This window comes from Thermobia domestica, chromosome 1, assembly GCF_964235325.1.
Source record: "Thermobia domestica chromosome 1, izTheDome1.hap1.1, whole genome shotgun sequence".
In the NCBI taxonomy this organism is placed as follows: domain Eukaryota; kingdom Metazoa; phylum Arthropoda; class Insecta; order Zygentoma; family Lepismatidae; genus Thermobia; species Thermobia domestica.
In genome coordinates this window covers 263280574-263298442 of record NC_137454.1, presented here as the reverse complement: position 1 = coordinate 263298442, position 17869 = coordinate 263280574, and the positions used below count along the sequence as shown (strand labels likewise).

The window sequence follows — 17869 nt, the reverse complement described above, 5'->3', positions numbered from 1 at the left end:
GTCCACGTTTACAAAACGAATAAGCATTTGTTATGCGTTAGTTAATAGTATCGTCTGTTCCTCACATTATTTCGCGGTAAATCGGTATTAAAGCTAAATTCTTATAAGGTAGAGTTGCTCTCTAGATGTGTAAACTCAACCTGATTTTTCTTTCGTAGGACTGTTAACATTGCGGGATTGCGTTAAATGTGAGAAATCCGTTCCTCTAAAAGACGCTAGAAGGTTCGTATAAAATCTTTTAAATGTCCAAGAGTATAATTTGTTTAAAAACGGAAGAAATATTTTATGAAAAAATGCAACGTGCCAAAAAGATTAAAACTGGGAAAACGCAAGGTCTGGCAACCCTATTTAAGGTTGTAGGTCCCGTTCCTCATAGCTCCGTTGTTTCGTAACGATTTTAAGACAAGCATTTTCTACCCATATGTAATCTACCAAAAGAATACATTTTTTAAAAAGGGATTTCTTGCAACTAGTATTTTGTAATTATCGTACGATGTTTTGTTTCCTCTTTCGGTGTAGTTGAAAATAGTGTCTTTGGTAATCTCCTTTACCGAATTTTTATTTGTAATTACTGAAACGTGAAGTAAGGAATTTTGTGTACAATCTCATCCTTTTTTTTCCCTCCAGAATACAGTTGAATTTAATTGAGGGTGAACAAAATTAGTTAAGCATGATTCCCAAACGCACATTTTTTTTTTCAATGCTGTTCTGGTTTGCCATCTCTCGCTAGACATTTAAATTGAATTCTGAAACTGCGTGGATTGACACGATTCAAGAAACCAATTAGGACCAAATAGGGTTATAAGTCAGTTTTCAAATATTTTTGGAATTTTTTTTTGGGGGTGGAGTTTACCGAATAACTGGGTACTTTTTGCTGTGAAGGATTAGAACCACCCTGATGTGCGCTTTACCACTAGACCAACGGGAGTCTTGAAACAATTGACTAAAGTAGTGAGCAGGTAAAACTTTACCTTGTATTTTGACGTACGTTATTAGATGGTAAACGGGTAGTTTTTTTGTAGGGAGGCTAAAATGTCGATTGGGACTAAATCTAAATGGGGAACTAGATGATGTAAAGGAAAATGTTGTAACTGCAAGATTACTTTCTATAAGATTAGGAAAAGCACCTGAAGATGCCACTAAATAGGGGTGCAATTTAGTTCTGGGAAGCTTGATTTCTTAAAAGGTTAGCTGAATATTTTCTAAAATTTTACGTAGGAAGCATGCATGAAATTTTCGATCTTGATTTTTTTTTTTAAACACCTGTCAATTCATTCGTTTGTGAAAGTTACATTTTGTTTAAATGTTTTTAATGTCAGTTATTTTTGTTTCAGCACTGAAGATATTACTTGGTAACTATTCGTGTCGATTACAAAACTGTTTTTAATCATTGTATTTATCGACAGGTGTTCTTGTAATTGAAATAATCTTGAGCAATTTTTGTTTGCATGGAATTAATACGAAATTGGTAATTGAATTTAGTTTTTTACTCTTCACCTACGAATAGAAAATTCGAGTTTTGGTATTATGTATGCGAATTCGTGACTTGATTAAACTGCATTTAGATACTAGATGGAATTAGGAACTATTTAAAGTTCAATCGTGCCTCAGCTATTCCTAGTTAACTAAGTAAGCAATATTGGAGAACATAGCTAACAAATAGTTTGCAATTTAGATTTCATATTTTGTTTTCAGATTGAAGTCTTGAATGTTACTTTTAATATATTAAAAATTAAAGAAAGAATTAAAGTTCTAAAGTTTGCCCATTAAAGAAAATTCAGAATTCTTAATATATTTTCTAGTCCTTCATTCAGAACATTTTCAGATTGCTGTTTTCTATTTGACTACTTCCAGCAGAGGCGTATTTAATACTGTTCAGCTTTAGTACTGGTTTCTGACAGGTTGAATATTCTGTGACATTGTAAACTAACTGAACTTCTCCTCCTCCAGGTGTGACGCTCATAGGCAAGACGCAAAGATGATGACAGCCAGCAGCTGACCCATGGTATTTATTCCTGGGTTCTTTCTTGTGGTGACGTCTTGACAAAGTAATTGTTCTACACTTTGTAGAACGTTGGTCAATTAGTGTAGTCTTTTTTTATGACCATATTTCTTGACGATATTGCTCTTGCCATGGTACCTCACCTGTATTGCTCATATGTAATTTAAAAGTTGATTGAACTTAAAAGTTGTTCATAATCATTACTTTCCACTTTACATCCAGCATTTAAGTTTACAGATTACTGTGCAAATTTTCTGAAGATTTTCAGAGGCGTTTCATAGTTGTGGCTCAGTTTCATGGCTGTAGTCATTGCTGAACCTGCTGTAAAGAGCAAGGTATTTAAGATGGTAAAGTACATAATTAAAAAGCCATAACGATTAACATTCCTTGCTATAAAATATGGTGTAATTCAATTTGCTTGATGTCCAAACTGACATGCTCACATCTCTTTTTCAGAAAATTGTTCGTTGGTGGATTGAGTTGGGAAACTACAGACAGTAAGTTACTGTTTTTTTTTTTTTTTTTTCTGCAGTTGTATACCTTAGTAGATATATAAAATTGCCACAATCTCAGGGACTTAGTCCTGCATGCAATTAAAAATAACTACAAGTAGGACATTTTCTCACGTGTAATAAACATTGAATATTCTTAGTCAAATCTTTTAATTGCGTGTATTTTCCGATTTGGTATAAACTTTTGATCAGATCATTAACAGTAAACTAATTGTAGGCTTCTAGGCATTCGATAAGAGTATTTTTTCAGTTTTCGAGCATATCTTCAGGTTCATTAGGAACTTGCTTTGGTGGTAACCCACTTTGAGTCTGAACTAGGCGCTCCAAATTCATTAAACCTTCCAGATTTGCAAGGTTGGTGAAACTATTCTTATAACCAGGGTTATGAGAAACAAATCTTTTTTTTATATATTAAAGGAATAAAAAGACCAGAAAATCCAGTAGGTTCTATTACAAGATTGTATTGTTTTGTACGTAATTTAACCCTTTTAAATTCTGGCTTTTTAAAGGTAAATTATAGACTCAAGCGGCAACAGAATCATTCCAATTATCGTAAGATCGTGGTTCATACCTAGTTTTTTCATAATAGACTAATCTTTCAAATGGTAACCATTCACATTTCCCTATCATGTACCTGAGGCGGGGAATTTTCAGAGAAATCGGATTTTTGAGTATTTTATTAATTTTGAGCCTCCTGGACCCCTTGTTAAGACAGACCTGAAGATCAACTGAAAAATACTAAGGGGTGTACTAAATTTGAAGTTTTTATCATGAATAGTAATGGTAGGAAAAATATTTATCAATCCCCGCAATGCTCCAGATTACCGCAAAAGACTGATCTCAGGTTTAAAAGAAAAACGTAAAAAAATCCTGACATCCATATTCATCCTAGAATCATGCTTCGCCCATCATTCTCTTCAGAATGGAACTGCCTTTCAAACCGTACCATTCACGTCTCCATGTATCTAGGGCGTGACAATCACAAGAAAGAATGTTTTGTGCAAAAGTGAGCCCGCAAAGAAATAAAAATAGGTTCCACATACTGGAAAAATCATGAAACTGGTAATTTCTCAATTTTTTTGTAATTTTTTTTTTAAGTCTTAGAATCAATTTTGTATCCATTAAGATTGTAAATTTTTCCAAACAAGAGTTTTATACATTTTGTAATTCAACGTTTAAAGCAATGGGTAGAGTGGAGGGTTGTGAGAAGAGTTGGATCTTTTGATGGTAAAACAATTGAAACCTGAAATCAAGACTGATTATTCCTTTTAAAAAAAAAAATCAATGCATTAGGTAGAGGAATTTTGCTTATGGTTATACTGAATATACTAGAATTTTGAAAATGACTCAGTAGACACCCTGTAGTACCTAAAATTATGTACTAGAACTCCAAAGGTTTTAAAGCCGTATTTGTAATAGTGTTCATGTCCTGTTGTTCTTACGAAACCGGAATTATCTTGTGGGATCGCGGTGGTTCACCACTGGGTTCGTGATTCGATTCAGCTCCCACCAAGGGGACCTTTATGGTGAGCAAACACCGTGTGTATGAGTTTTCTCGGGTTCTCAGTTCCCCTTTTATCGCTATGCCATTATCATCCCTCGCACGATCAATCTTCTGTAGCCTCGATACATAATCGTGCGACATTGAACGAAACTTACAAATGACAAATGTTGCACAAAGGTATCAGTGAAGCTCCATTCAAGTTTTGTGGGGCGCTTCTGCACCATTGACGCTCGCTTATTTTTTTTTTTTTTTTTTTTAGGAAGAAAAAAATCTGTAGTGTCACTTGAATAATTCTATATAATGTAGGATAGGAATAAACTCCCCTGTTAACCTCAGGAATTAAATCACAGCCAGCTATCATGACAAAATTACTATAGTTCACACTCCAGGCAAATATTAGATATTAAAGTAAAGGAGCAAGTTGTTTAAGCGTTACGAAATGTTTAGTAGTAATTCTGGCAATCTAAGGTTTTCGGTTTGATTGACTGGCAAGTGGAAAAGGAAATTTGTTTGTACTAATACAAGAGTATTGCTTCAAAATGAGGGGAACCTAGGGCTTTTTATTCGGCTAGTTATTATGTTGGTCATACTTAGTGGAGATAACGTGATATAAGAGTTGACCTTGAATACATTTAGTTTTTAAGCGAAAGATAGTGATGTGTAACAAAATAAAAGTAAATATTTGCCTATACATCTAGGCAAATGTGCGTACAAGAAATATGAACACATGGCATTATATAAAACGACACCGATTAAGTTTATAAGATACTGATATTGAGTACGATATAGTAAAAATAAGAATAAAAGTTCATTTTGTAAACAAAAATATAAAATAGGTTATACTCACTCTGCAGTGCAATGCAAATTTTTCTACACGAGTATATTTAAATTCTTTTCTGATTAAGTTGCTTAAAAAGAAACTTACAGGCTTTAACAGTGCCTAAGAGATCACAGAACGGTCAAGAAATTTAGCTTTTGGGTCACGGTTTTTTGTATCTACAAATAAGTAGACTGAAAAATTTCGTTCTATAGAACGACAAAATTCACCAAAAATGTCTATGGTCGGCCTTAGACGCTACCGGATCCCAAGCAAAGCACGCTTCTATCGCATGCATGAAAGTTCGGCCTAATTCGCTCTTGAGAATGTTACGACTTTTTATGGTTTGGTAAAGAAAGCCACGAAATTTCATTTTGAAATTTTAGTGGACACCCTGTTTCAACCCCTGCAGATGAAACAGAAGCTGTAAACACCTGCATAATTGGCTTCATATTTCCAAGTCAAGCATAGTTGCTTTCGATTTCCACCATTCAATGGCTGTTACACCTTGTAGAACTTAGTCGGTGGAAGTCACGCTAGAGAAAGACTTCGCTTGTAATTTAATTACCATGGGCAGTAGAGAAGTAAAACTATAATCTTCTGCAAATTTCAAAGCTAAATCATTTCCTTCGGTAGTTAATTTGAATTTTCGCTGTCTCGAATCGAGAAGGTAGGCCATGAAATAAGGAGGCGTTAATGCTTCCATATATACGTTTTCATATTTTCCATTTCCTCATCTTGGCGTGCGCCTTTTAGCTCTTCATTAAGACCCTTCCATATTCTTACAGCGTCAGATATTTTCATTTCTTTGAATTCTGTTCAATGCAACAAATCCGCTTGAGAGTTTGATCCACGTGCCCTACATTTCTTTTAACTTACATTTTTCGCTTTCTCTTGTATCGTTTTGTCTATCTAGGACAATTTTTTATCACTCGTCACCCCCAGAATCTTCCACTAGTTCTGCTTTGCATACTTCTAAACTTTTCTTCAGCTGGATAACAAGATCTTGCATTTCTGAGCCACCTTGTAGTTTGCATGAAATTTTCTAGTTTGCAGTTGGAATTATTATTATTATTATTATTATTATTATTTAAATCCTAAGTTGTTATTCTTTCGTTCATTGATTTGAACTCCCGAGATAAAGGTGACCACCCACTAGTACAAGTTAAGAGAACAGTGATGTACTACTCCTAATTGTCACTTGTGAGAAACACCTTTCAGACAACTGAATATAGGGACTAATTTTGCTTTAGTCTAAGTAAAAGAAACTGGGAAATCTCCCTACCTTAACGAAAACAAAACGACAAAAATGAACATTTAAATTTTACTGTTTTTTTAATAAAGTACTAGTGATCTAAAAAAAATCAACAAATGATTCTTAAATTGGTGCTGTTTTATTTTAACCATGTTTTGGAGTAATTTTTCGTGCTGTCGCTAACATGTAACGTCGATTTAAATGTGAAGACAATTGTAGAAATCCTTTCGCTCGAAATGGTAACTGCGAGTTGTCCTCTGATTAATTGGGAATTTATAGTTTTATCTTCCTAACTTGGCGGGCTTTGGCTTTTTTCATAAATCATTCTTTCCCCTTCGTGCGTTTTTAAATCAGAAATCAAAAACTCAACGTAGATAGTAACTCTTCGAAAAATCATTTCAAACTATGCCTGTGATGCGATCACAAATAGGCAACATCGCTTTCAATGTAAAGAAAGGTCTGAAAAAGTTTTCAAACGCTGCAACGTGGATACACTTGTTTTTAATGAGTTTGGTTTAATCTTCCTACCAGGATCGAGGGAACTAATTTTTCACAAATTGATCCTCCGGTCCTCACCTTAGAGCAGGATTGGCAAATACCATGGTTTTTATTGAAAAAAGCAAAAAAAAAAAAAAAAAAAAAAAGTTTAAACCAGTTTTTTTTAATAAGCAATTTGCTCTATGTATCTTGCTTTTTGCATAGAACACCAGGGCGAATATGCTCTATGTATTTGTATTTTACATATGGACAAATAAATTTGATTCGCCTTGGTGTTCTTATGCAACAACGAGGTTGTGCTGGAAGGAGTCACATAAGCGTAAAGCGGAATCCAAACCGCTTCTCGGCTTACATTCGAGAGAAAGTATTCTCCATTTGGACTCAAAACCGGGACTATTTGCCATAAATGCAATGAGTCTGCGGACTCACTCACGGAGGACTCCTGATAAAAATACACATACTACTGATCTTGACATACATAAGATGTGTAGTCACTTCAGAAGGACAAAAAGATACGGTTGCACAAATGAAACCAAATACAGAATTATATATAAATCGGGAAACTCGCGCCTTGGACATTGAGAAAACCCTGTGTGAATGCAAAGCAGTAAGGGAAACGTCTCGCTATTGCTTGGCATGTAGACCTAAGTTTATGGTCAACGTATCATAATCAGTATGCTAAAACTGAGGTATCATATTGCAAAGTTAGTATGTAGATATCATTCAATTACATTAAAACAGTCCAATCAGAGCTAATGTTGGAAGCTACATAGGCAGTCGATAAATTTTGCTAATTTCTATCAATATATTTATGCAACCGTTGCTTCTTTACAAAAGCCCGGTTGCATAAATACAATTTGATAAAATTTCGGGCATACAATTTGATTTCGTTTCGTGTGTTTAGGCTTAACATTCGTATGTAATGCCGAGGTAAGAAGACTTTCGCTAAAAGTGACGTCCGAATCATTACTTGGTTTACACTTGAAAGAGGGATTGTGGTTCGACCGAGAATTAAACATGGGACGCCTTGATTAAAGGTGAAAAGGAGATGAAACTAATGCAGACGGTATGTTACGTGGAAAAGTCACCCTGAAGTTCATACGATTTAAAGCATTTTTTGTTTTTTTCCTTTGGTTTTGTTTTTCAAGTCCACCTTCCTGTGTCGAGACATAGGAAGTGATGACGTCATAAGTCTAAAATTTATATTTTCGTGTAATACTTTTTGGGGGGGTTTATGTAATGTATTTTTGGCGGGCTTATTTTTGCACGTAGAAGATTCAAATTTTGCACAAACATGCAGTCCACCGAGTAGTATTTGCCAGATTTTTTTCAGATTTCTGCGTTCAAACATGGGGGTACAGAGGGGCTAAACGTTGAAAAAGGGAAATTTTTACCAAAAGATCCCTTTCACGGGATTTTCCCGCCTTAGATACATAATGGGGACAAGTGAATGGTACCGTCTGAAAGGCAGTTCTATTAAGAGAATGATTGTCGAAACATGACCCTAGGGTAATTAAGGATGTCTCAGGGAATGTTTAAAAATTTCCCTCTGTATACGAGAATATGGGACGTTGTCGGTATTTTTTTTTTTGGCGGGCTTACTTTTGCACCTGGAAAATTGGAATTGTGCATAAACATTCAGCCCAGAGTAGTATTTACCAGATTTTTTTCAGATCTCTGCGTTAAAACAGGGGGGTCCAGGGGGGCTAAAAGTTGAAAAAAAGGATATTTAGACCCAAAAAATTCAGTTTTTCCTCATTTTCCCGCCGTAGATACATGCTGGAGACACGTGAGTCATACCGCCTGAAAGGCAGTTCTATTATGAAGAGTGATGGGCGAAACATGACCCTAGGATAATTAGGGATGTCTCAGGAAATTTTTTACCTGAGATCATGGTGTTTACGTTAATTTGGGGCGTGGTGGGAATTGCTGATAATCTTTCTCCCACCCTTGGTATTCAAGATAGAAACTTGAAATTTGGCACACATTCAGTATACCAAGTACTATTTATCAGATTTTTTTTTTAGATGGCTACGTTCACACAGGGTCGCTCCAGGGGAGAAGGGGGCAGTGCGAGAAAAATTTCCCTCCGAAATTTTCCCTTTGACATCATTTTTCCCGCTCCTGGTATATGGTATAAGCATGCAAGTGGTATCATTTGAAAGCCAGCTCCATTCTGAAGGGAATGAGGTATGAACCATGATCCTAGGATAAATAGTGACGATGGAGTAGCTGCTTGACTGAAAGTCTAAAAGAAAATAGCCCCAAAACCCCGGATCTCTTAAGGGTTAAACCATCCAACCCTGCTTTAGAGTATGCATTTTAATGAAAGTAACTTAAAATTACTAAACTAAAAGTAACTTCCAGGTACGTACAACAGTTTTTTCTTTCCTCCAACATTGTACTCAAGCAGGCGCTCGTAAACAATATTCATTTTCTCAAAAGTTGATAACCGGTATCGCTGAAATCTTGTTTGTCTGACGCTTAAGCCGGCTAGGCTAAAGGACTGTGATGAGAAATGAAGTAGTGGAATGAGAGTGAGGAGACTGGAGAACCCGGAGGAAACCCACATGTTTGTCCAGCTCAGTTCACTTGGTGCGAGCTGGAGTCTAACACCTGTATCGCCAAAGCTATTAATTGGAGAAAAACTTGCATGAATTACGAATGTCTTAACAATTATATCAAGTAGTGTGTAATCTGAATTGATAGGTGTAATTTTAGTTTTTCGGTGTGATTTAACATGGAATGGCTTTTTGTGTACGTACATGAATCAGCACAATGAGGAGAACCTGTATGTTAAACTGCAGCCGAATGTAAACTTAAACCAATTTGATTTCAGTTTTCACTTTTGCCCGGCGAGGTTTCAACGATGAGCAAAACAAAGGAAATGTTTGTATATTGAGAAAATATTAACCTCTTGGGTGTAGCGACCATTGATACTCCGTTGACTTTTAAACAACTGAAAGACAGAGATCTTGAAACCTTTAATATCGACACGGGGACATACCTTTTTTTTTATTATGGCATTACGTCAGCTTATTGTATATTTCAAATCTGTTAAACGAAAGCTTCCCATACCAAATTTACATCAAGCATCGGAAAACCAAACTTCGAGAGCTGCTAAAACAGTAATAACTGGCAGTGCACACCCGAAGTATCTTACTGTCGAATACCATGGTCGTTATAGAACATTCCTTTTAAAGGACTGTCTCGATAAGATGCTTAGGCAAGTCACATCCAATTTCGTACAGAAGTTTCCAGTAAAATTCTAATGCTATTTTACGGAATTTCGATACATCAAACAGTACAATGGCGCATGTGGTGACACACATATACCACACAGGAAACACTAAGTTCGTAACACTGCATATATATATATATATATATATATATATATATATATATATATATATATATATATATATATATATATATATATATATATATATATATAGATAGATAGATAGTGTTACGAACTTAGTGTTTCCTGTATCTCCGGAACTTTACATGCTGCGATACGATAGAATCCTTAGCTCGAAACACTGAATTAACAAGTGTGTTAGTGAAAATTCTTATGGAGATTTGACACGTGTAATAACCTAACGCAGTGCCATCTATCAACTTGGGTTGCCACCACTTTTAACTTGGCGGTATAGCAGAGCACGCCAATAATTACCTCTGGACTGTACGAAATCTAATAAAAGATGTGCTTTCGGAAATAGTGTATGTACATTGTTCTAATGCATACTTTTCTTTGTAGAGGAATTAAGAGAGCACTTCAGTAAATATGGAGAAATTGAAAGCATAAATGTAAAGACAGATCCAAATACCGGACGATCCCGTGGTTTCGCATTTATAGTATTTTCATCAGCAGAAGCAATAGATAAGGTGAGTATTTTCCTTGTATCTTAATGTCACGTATGTAAATGTTCGAACTGTTACGCAGATTTAGAATAAGTAGTTCTGTGTACGAGGAGATCCCAAAGTTTTTCACGACTGTTGAAGACTCCTGCCGCAATATTCAAGGTTTTTTCCGTAATGTCTTTGATCTCATCGAGGTCAATGTCTTCCCTTCCAGATTAAAGCCACGGAACAAGTCACGGCGGTAAATCGGGTGAGTACGTGGGTGGGACACAATTTCTAAAGAACTGTCGCATTAATGACCGTGTGAGCTGGAGCGTTACCGTGGTGCAGTAACCATAGTCCGTTACTCAGGACACTAAGGTGCGACACTCAAGTGTATGCTCCTGATGATAAATTTTTCGGGTTTCATAATCAGATTAAAATTGGTTGACAGGTACTCCAGGGCAACTCCACTTCAGGAATTTGCTCGACGATCCTAGTTGACATCTCGAACTTTTTAATTTTTCTGTTAAGGACAACCAGGCAGTGGCAAGTTTTCAGTTGACATGTCGCAGTGTTGTAAGTGAGATATCTACTCGTAGACTTTCGAAGGCGAGACGAAACGTAAGCGGTCTCAGCTGCCGTTTTTCCCAACAAAATTTGACAGGTCCGCCATCCCAACACTAAAAATTCCCCACTCTTGTAGCTTTACCAGAAAGAATGCAACACAGCGAACCATCCGTTCAGCAAAGAAGAATGCGGACTTGCAGATTGAAAAGATCACATACTAATGGCACAAACCGTAAATAAGTATTTTTTTTTGGGTAAATAATCAAAAAACTAGTAACTAAAATGAACATGTTTACGTGCGAAGTTAAAACTTGGGACGCGATCAATCTCGAAGTTTCGTCATTGTAATTTGGGAAAAAATTTAGTGAAAAACTACTAAATTTCAGTCAGTGACTAAATTTAAGCCCACAATATTTTCTGCCATCAGTGGGCAGAAATATTGCCAGATGACAGCTGAAAGTGCAATCTGCTGATATTTTATTCTTCGCAGTTTTCCAGACGTAATGAAAAGACTACGTTTATTTTGGTAAGAGTAGTGTTCGGTTAAGCATTGTTTTTTTTCCCTGGCTCAGTTCCCCACACAAATTATCCAAGGAAAACAGGATTAGCTGTCCAAAGAGTTGTGGAAATTCAAGACAAGTGGAAATGTTTAGTTGTTGAATCATATACAGTAGACTTAACGGAATTCTAAAATACAAAAGGTTAATTTTCTGTATGATTTAGTAGCGTGCACTTTTAGCTGTCATCTGGCAATATTTCTGCCCACGTATTAGAAATATTGTCTTAGAATTAGAATTAGAAATTGAAATTTAGTAATTTTTTCCTAAATGACTATGATGAAAACGATTCACGCAAGATTGATCACGTTCAGTTTTCTTCGCACGTCAATACGTTCATTTTAGTTACTAGTTTTCGAATTACTTTTAAAGAATTTGTAAATGACTTACATTTACAGTTATCGCCAGTTCGTTACGTGAATCATTAGTTTTCACTTATTAGTGCTCGGGGAAATAACTGATTCTGGACCTATCTGGAGTGTTTGATTCCTTTGGATTGTTTGATCCGTTTGTATTCTGACTTGGTAGACCTGCTGGGCAGAATTCACATGTAAACTTAGTGAATATTCCAGATTAAATGAAAAGACATTTCCGGTTTCGACCATGATGATCAGCAGAAAAACAGGTAGCAAGAAGTTTCCCGATATTGATTCAGTACCCTGTTAAGTTTACTGTTGTAAGCGTAAATCATGGTGGGATGGCAGACAAGACGAGATGACTACGTATTCTGAATTGGATGAATTGCCTCATTCGTTTTGCTTGACAAGTTTGATACTTCATACGACTTCTTGTAACTTAGTTGTCAGCTTAATTTTCTGTAATCTAATTACTGCGGCATTCAACTTTGTAGTGTCATACGGTGGTAGACAAAATCCTCACTACTTTTTTGGGTCAATTTGTGTTGGGAAGGAACGGCCTTATGGCCATGTTGATTCCTGTAAGAGTACTCTTCTACCGTCGAACGCAGGTGATTGAATTTATTTTGCAAACTTTTTGGTCAGTAATGAAGGATGCTCTGTAGGCTGTTCACCACTGTAAGTCGTTGACCTGTATGGCAGCTGCTTGCATTGAAATAGATCCGTATGTGTTGGCTTCCTATATGAAGTTCGTGATGCGGTATTTCTTGGCCCGTCCTATTTTAGATAAGTTTTATACTTCCTGCAATCTGTAACATGAACCTGAACCATAACATGAACAAACATTACAAGACTTTCTGGAACTATCAGATAAACTTCACCATTAAATTAAAGTGGAATGGATGCCTCTTTTTCGTGATCTTGTTCGCCGTAAACCTGATGGATCATTAGGACACAGCGTATGAAAGATGGTACGTGTCCGCGGCCTGAAATCACGTCGGCAGGAAATATTCTTCCTTCAGATTCGATTCTGTGTTCGAAGTTTCTCCGATATGGGACTCTCAGAAAGCAGTGAAAGTTCAGGTGCGAAGGAGGTACATTTATATTGAAGAAATAAGATTGGAAAAGCTAGTTTTCGTTGTTTGAATATTTTTATGGGGTTTGAATCTCTTGCTCGTTACTGCATTATATATAAATAAGAGGGTCAGAAGTAGATTAGCTTCATGAAAATTACTGTGCCGCATGTATTAGGAGGGTGCCATAATTGGTCAGAAGAGGATTTATTGAGAAATAAGTTTAGCTTCTTGAAACACTTATGAAACCGACCACTTATACTTACACCAACGAACAATTTAATACCCTCAGCACGAACTTCGAAGGATATCAGTTTTTGATTTCGATTACAAAGATAGCTGTGGCGACACAGCAAAGTAGCTGTAACTTCAAGTTAGCAAACCTACACCCAGCTTAAAAATTTACTACCAACAAAAATTCACAAAATACGTGAACTGTTTTGCGGATTATTTCTTTAAAAAATTATCATCGTATATTGCCTGCCTAGTTTGTCACCTTTAGTACTGATACTTTGAACTTCTATTGTCACATTCCTATTTAGGAACTAGACTGCAAAATAGGACAGGATACAAAATAGTACTTAAGAATTGCACACGAAGTAAGATTAGACAATTTACGTGGAAACGAGAAATAATTTTCTTGGCAGTCTACTCTTTTCATGGGCTAGCTCAATCAGGAACTTGATTCGAGGCTTTGTGCTCTGAAGTGAAACCCAGAATTACATTGTTCTGCAACTGTCATGACTGGAACGCTTTTTTTTTTTTTTTTTTTAAGCTTCGTTAATTTTTTTTGCACAAACAAGTCTACAGTATGTACACTCATGTTCAAAATTGTCGCATGTCTAATTGTAGTTGTGGGAATATAATTTGATAACGAATTCGTCCCGGCAGAGACTAAGTATGTGGCAAATTTCATGTAAAAAAAAGAAAAAGAACAGTAAAAACAATAAACCGAAAATGAAACTTTCTTGTCCATTTAGCAGTTTTTTTTTACTCATTCTAATTTTCGTATTTATAATTCTTTTCCTACGAAATTTACCACAAATATAAATTTCCCAATTACGCACATAGTATCAGTTTTAAAAGTATCCTTGCAAAATCCTTACCAAATTATGTTCTTAGAAGACTGTTAATAGATATGCGACATTTTGGACATGAATGTACATATTCCTATGAATCTGTTTTGTCAGAGTAAAATTAGTCAAAGTATTAGGTCTAACGGTTATATAAGTTTCCATTCTGTCTTATCGGTTTAAAGTAGGTCCTGTTGACCAAACCTGAGCTCGCATTCGATCGGTAACGAATACATTGGGTTACAAGCGGGTGGGCAGGTACCAGAAAGTTTCGAGCACTACTTCCTATAAGAAAGTACATTCGTATTGGAAAAGAAATTAGCCTTAGATTGAAGAGGTTTCTTAGTTGTGTATTTTCAAAACAATTACTGAAGAATTAGTGTTCCTTTAAACTTTGTAGAGAAGTATATTGCCGGATGGGAGAAGGGCAAGCTAATAATGTAATTGTTCGTCGGAATACCGACTTTTTCACTCCTTCACAGAGATTTGAACGGGTCTCCAGCGACGTAGTCAAAGTTGGGAGAAAGTTTGAAGTTACTCGGTAGGTACGAGGGCTGTGCAGAAAGTTAAGTTTTGAAATAAAAAGCAGCTGAATGAAACCAAATAGTATTATATATATTTGAAAGGTGCTCTAAAGCTTTTTCGCATAATCGCCATGCAGACTAGGGCACTTAGTTTCATTCCACAAGTTTAATACCGTCGCGGTAGAAATCTGCCGCCTGTGATTTCGACCACTGGCTTACACTGGTATGCAGTTCGGCGTCAGTATCAGATTTGTGTAGCGAGCCATGTCTTCAACGCTAAGAGCTTGTAGTCGCTCGGAACCAAATCCGGGCTGTATGTTGGTTGATCGAACACCTCCAATCCAAAACTATCCAACAGTTCTCAGGTACGCTTGCTTGGCCGTGTGTTCAGCCTTCAGTCATTGTCAGTACACTTCGCACAGTTGGCGATGGATTTCAATTAACTTTTTTTCCCACTCTAACGAACATCTGATCACAGAAAGCACAGTAATAGCGTCAGTCCTCACACTACCACAGCTGGATGCGTACTGAGTGTGCTAATGTTGACACCAAGATGGCGACTCTAGACCCGCTTAGTGCCTTATCCAAAACGTCTGAGACTTTCTGGACAGTCCTCGTAAATAAAATTGATGCACGGACGTCTACTAATTTTGGGTAGTCTACAGGTCGAATTAGTGAATAGACGTAATATAGTTGTACAAAATTATAATTTTTGTCTGAGCTGTTACTTCACAGGAGATGGTGTATGGGAGTGGATATCTGCTGCAAAATTGAAAGGTATCTTCGTTATATACTGTAGACCAATATTAAACTACATGCTAACATAGTACTAGATTACACTTTCAAGGGAATGAATGTTGTGGGGTCATTTTCTGTGATGAAATAATAATCCAGTTCTGCTACTGAATGGACTTTGAGGATAACACCTTCTGAGATAATAATACGAAATGTGGAACTTGGGTAATCTTTGCGTAATTTTCTAAGTTTTTTTTTTTTTTTTTTTTTATTTTGCAGGTGTTATCAGCCGGAGATCACATCATTAACAATAAAAAAGTGGATCCTAAGAAGGCTAAGGCGCGACATGGAAAAATATTTGTTGGTGGTTTAGTTCCAGAGTTGTCTGATGATGATATAAAGAATTTCTTTTCTCAATATGGAACAGTAAGTATATTTGCACACTTGGTCAGATTTTAGCTAAATTTCACCCAAGTTTTGCAGGAGGTGAAACATGTTGAATAAGTTAATCTGAGCTGTTGTACATAGTTGTTTACTTCAGATTTTACCTAGCATGCAAAACTAAGATGTTCGTTAATCGTAGTCCGAGTGCAACCAACTACTAGATAAAAGTTCTTTGTATTATCAATGAGCTTCTCAAAATCAGTACGTGTAATGACTCCCGTGCCATAATTGGAATCAATTTTTTTTCCCTCTTATAGCCTTTGATTGTCCTTCCGATACATATACATTTGTGGCAGAATAAGCACTGAAAACTACGAAGAGATGAAATGAATAATACCAATACTCTAATATTTCCTCCATCACTCATTCGTCTTCCGCGTACAATATGTAAATTTTTGTACTAATATTTGTCTTGTTCGGAAGAATAAGAGATTTAGGTGTCATACAAGGTAGGTAAGTTAAAAAAAAAAAAAATGCATTTTATCTTGCGTCCCCAGTAGAACAATATTTTAGCAATCATTTTATGCTTATTTTTGAGACTCAAGATGGAATAAAGATTCATTGTCTAATACATGTTAAGTTCATTCGTTTGGAAGGCAAGAGGTTACCCAATTTCTAGATTTAACCTCATGGAACATACACCGCATTCTTTCCTTAATTTAAAAAAAGAAAAAAAAATTCTGGAAGTTTACTTTCTTACAGAAGTTAACTTTTAAACTTCGTGAGTTTTATTTTTTCAGTGTGAAATGTGGGAGTAGTTGTGGGTTATAATTTCAAAATTGTGGTATTGTAAGGTTGAGATAAGGGAGTTTTGGAGCTGTTTATATATTTATTCGTTTTACAGATTGTTGAAGTTGAGATGCCGTTCGATAAGCAGAAGAACCAAAGGAAGGGCTTTTGCTTTATCACGTTTGATTCAGAACAAGTTGTACAAGAATTGCTGAAGACTCCTAAACAGTCTATAAATGGAAAGGAGGTAAGGATTAATCAAAAGTTGCTTGGAGACTTCCTAGTACTTAGTTTAAAATTTCTTAACTAATGCATTATAGATTTTTTTTATAAGCGAAAAATTCTTTAACCTGCAGGTGTCATAGCTTGATTATCACAATAACTGTATATTTTGGGTAGTATTTAGTCCCAGTTGTTGCCATTAGTCCGAAAATGTCAGAGTTGGAACGCTTGTAGTCTAAACTGCAGGATTTGCCAAGTGGACCCACCAGGTTTGTTTTTTTGGGTTGGACCCACATGGAAAACCCACTTGAGTTTTGGTAGTATATTGTTGGTACAACTAAAGTGATCACGTTGAGTGATTTTTTTTTTTTTTTTTTTCAATAACAGTTTAGTACAGTCATTTGTTGCTACTCGTCAAATAAGCATTCTGTAGAATCAACACCAGCAGTAGCGTAAAAAAATTGTCAAATTTATGAAGCTTAATGCTCGGAGTTCTGAATTCTACGTAACGTTGACTATTTAAAGTGCTGAAATCACTTTCGTACTAGTGGAAGTTTCGATGTATAGCAAAGAAAGTTACATGTTTTGGAAAAAGAAGTCGTAAATGAATAGCTTGGGAAATTCCAACAATTGAGCGCACAGCATCGGAAGTAAACACTTCAACAATAAAACTATTTTACGTTGCGAGATGTTTCGACATGTCTCAAATGAAATTAGATATTTACTTCATAAAATATGAATTATATCTTTAGTTGCTTTGGATTTTCGGGAAATAATCTTGCAACAGGTGCTTTGGCGAACGTCACGGAGGCTCCTGGAATGACTCGATCTAAATTAGTTAGTTTGTCTGCATGTACCACACACACTACAGGGTCAACGTTCTGTCTTAAATTTTCAGAGTACAGACAGGAGACAGTCAATTTCATGTATATATTTTGGCGCATACCAGCATTTGAAGATGGCGGGTATCCACGCTACAAAGAGCAATTTTCGCTCTTAAGTTGAAATTTTCAGAGTAGAAACGAGATATTGTAAGTTAGCTGTATATATCTTGGCTGCCAACCAACGTAAAATTTCAAAGTAGCGGTGGCTGGTACTTTTCACGCTTTTCGCGAGGCTTTAAATTCACGTAGCACCTTACACTTTGCCAAGTAA

The 17869-nt window shown here is 36.1% G+C and overlaps 1 protein-coding gene and 1 non-coding gene across 11 annotated transcripts in view; both read left to right on the top strand.

Moving 5' to 3' along the window:
• The window catches only part of sqd (RNA-binding protein squid), a 55725-nt gene that overhangs the window by 9492 nt on the left and 28364 nt on the right, over positions 1–17869 (top strand). For all 10 annotated transcript variants that reach the window (XM_081726235.1, XM_081726216.1, XM_081726209.1 and 7 more), the window contains exons 2-5: positions 2459–2499; positions 10349–10476; positions 15599–15745; positions 16608–16739. In XM_081726235.1, the coding sequence (XP_081582361.1) occupies positions 2459–2499; positions 10349–10476; positions 15599–15745; positions 16608–16739 (448 nt within the window). The remainder of the gene's footprint in view (positions 1–2458; positions 2500–10348; positions 10477–15598; positions 15746–16607; positions 16740–17869) is intronic.
• LOC145668642 (small nucleolar RNA snR61/Z1/Z11) lies at positions 15454–15520 on the top strand. Its single transcript, XR_014128056.1, has one exon. It is a non-coding gene; the product is annotated as a small nucleolar RNA snR61/Z1/Z11 (small nucleolar RNA).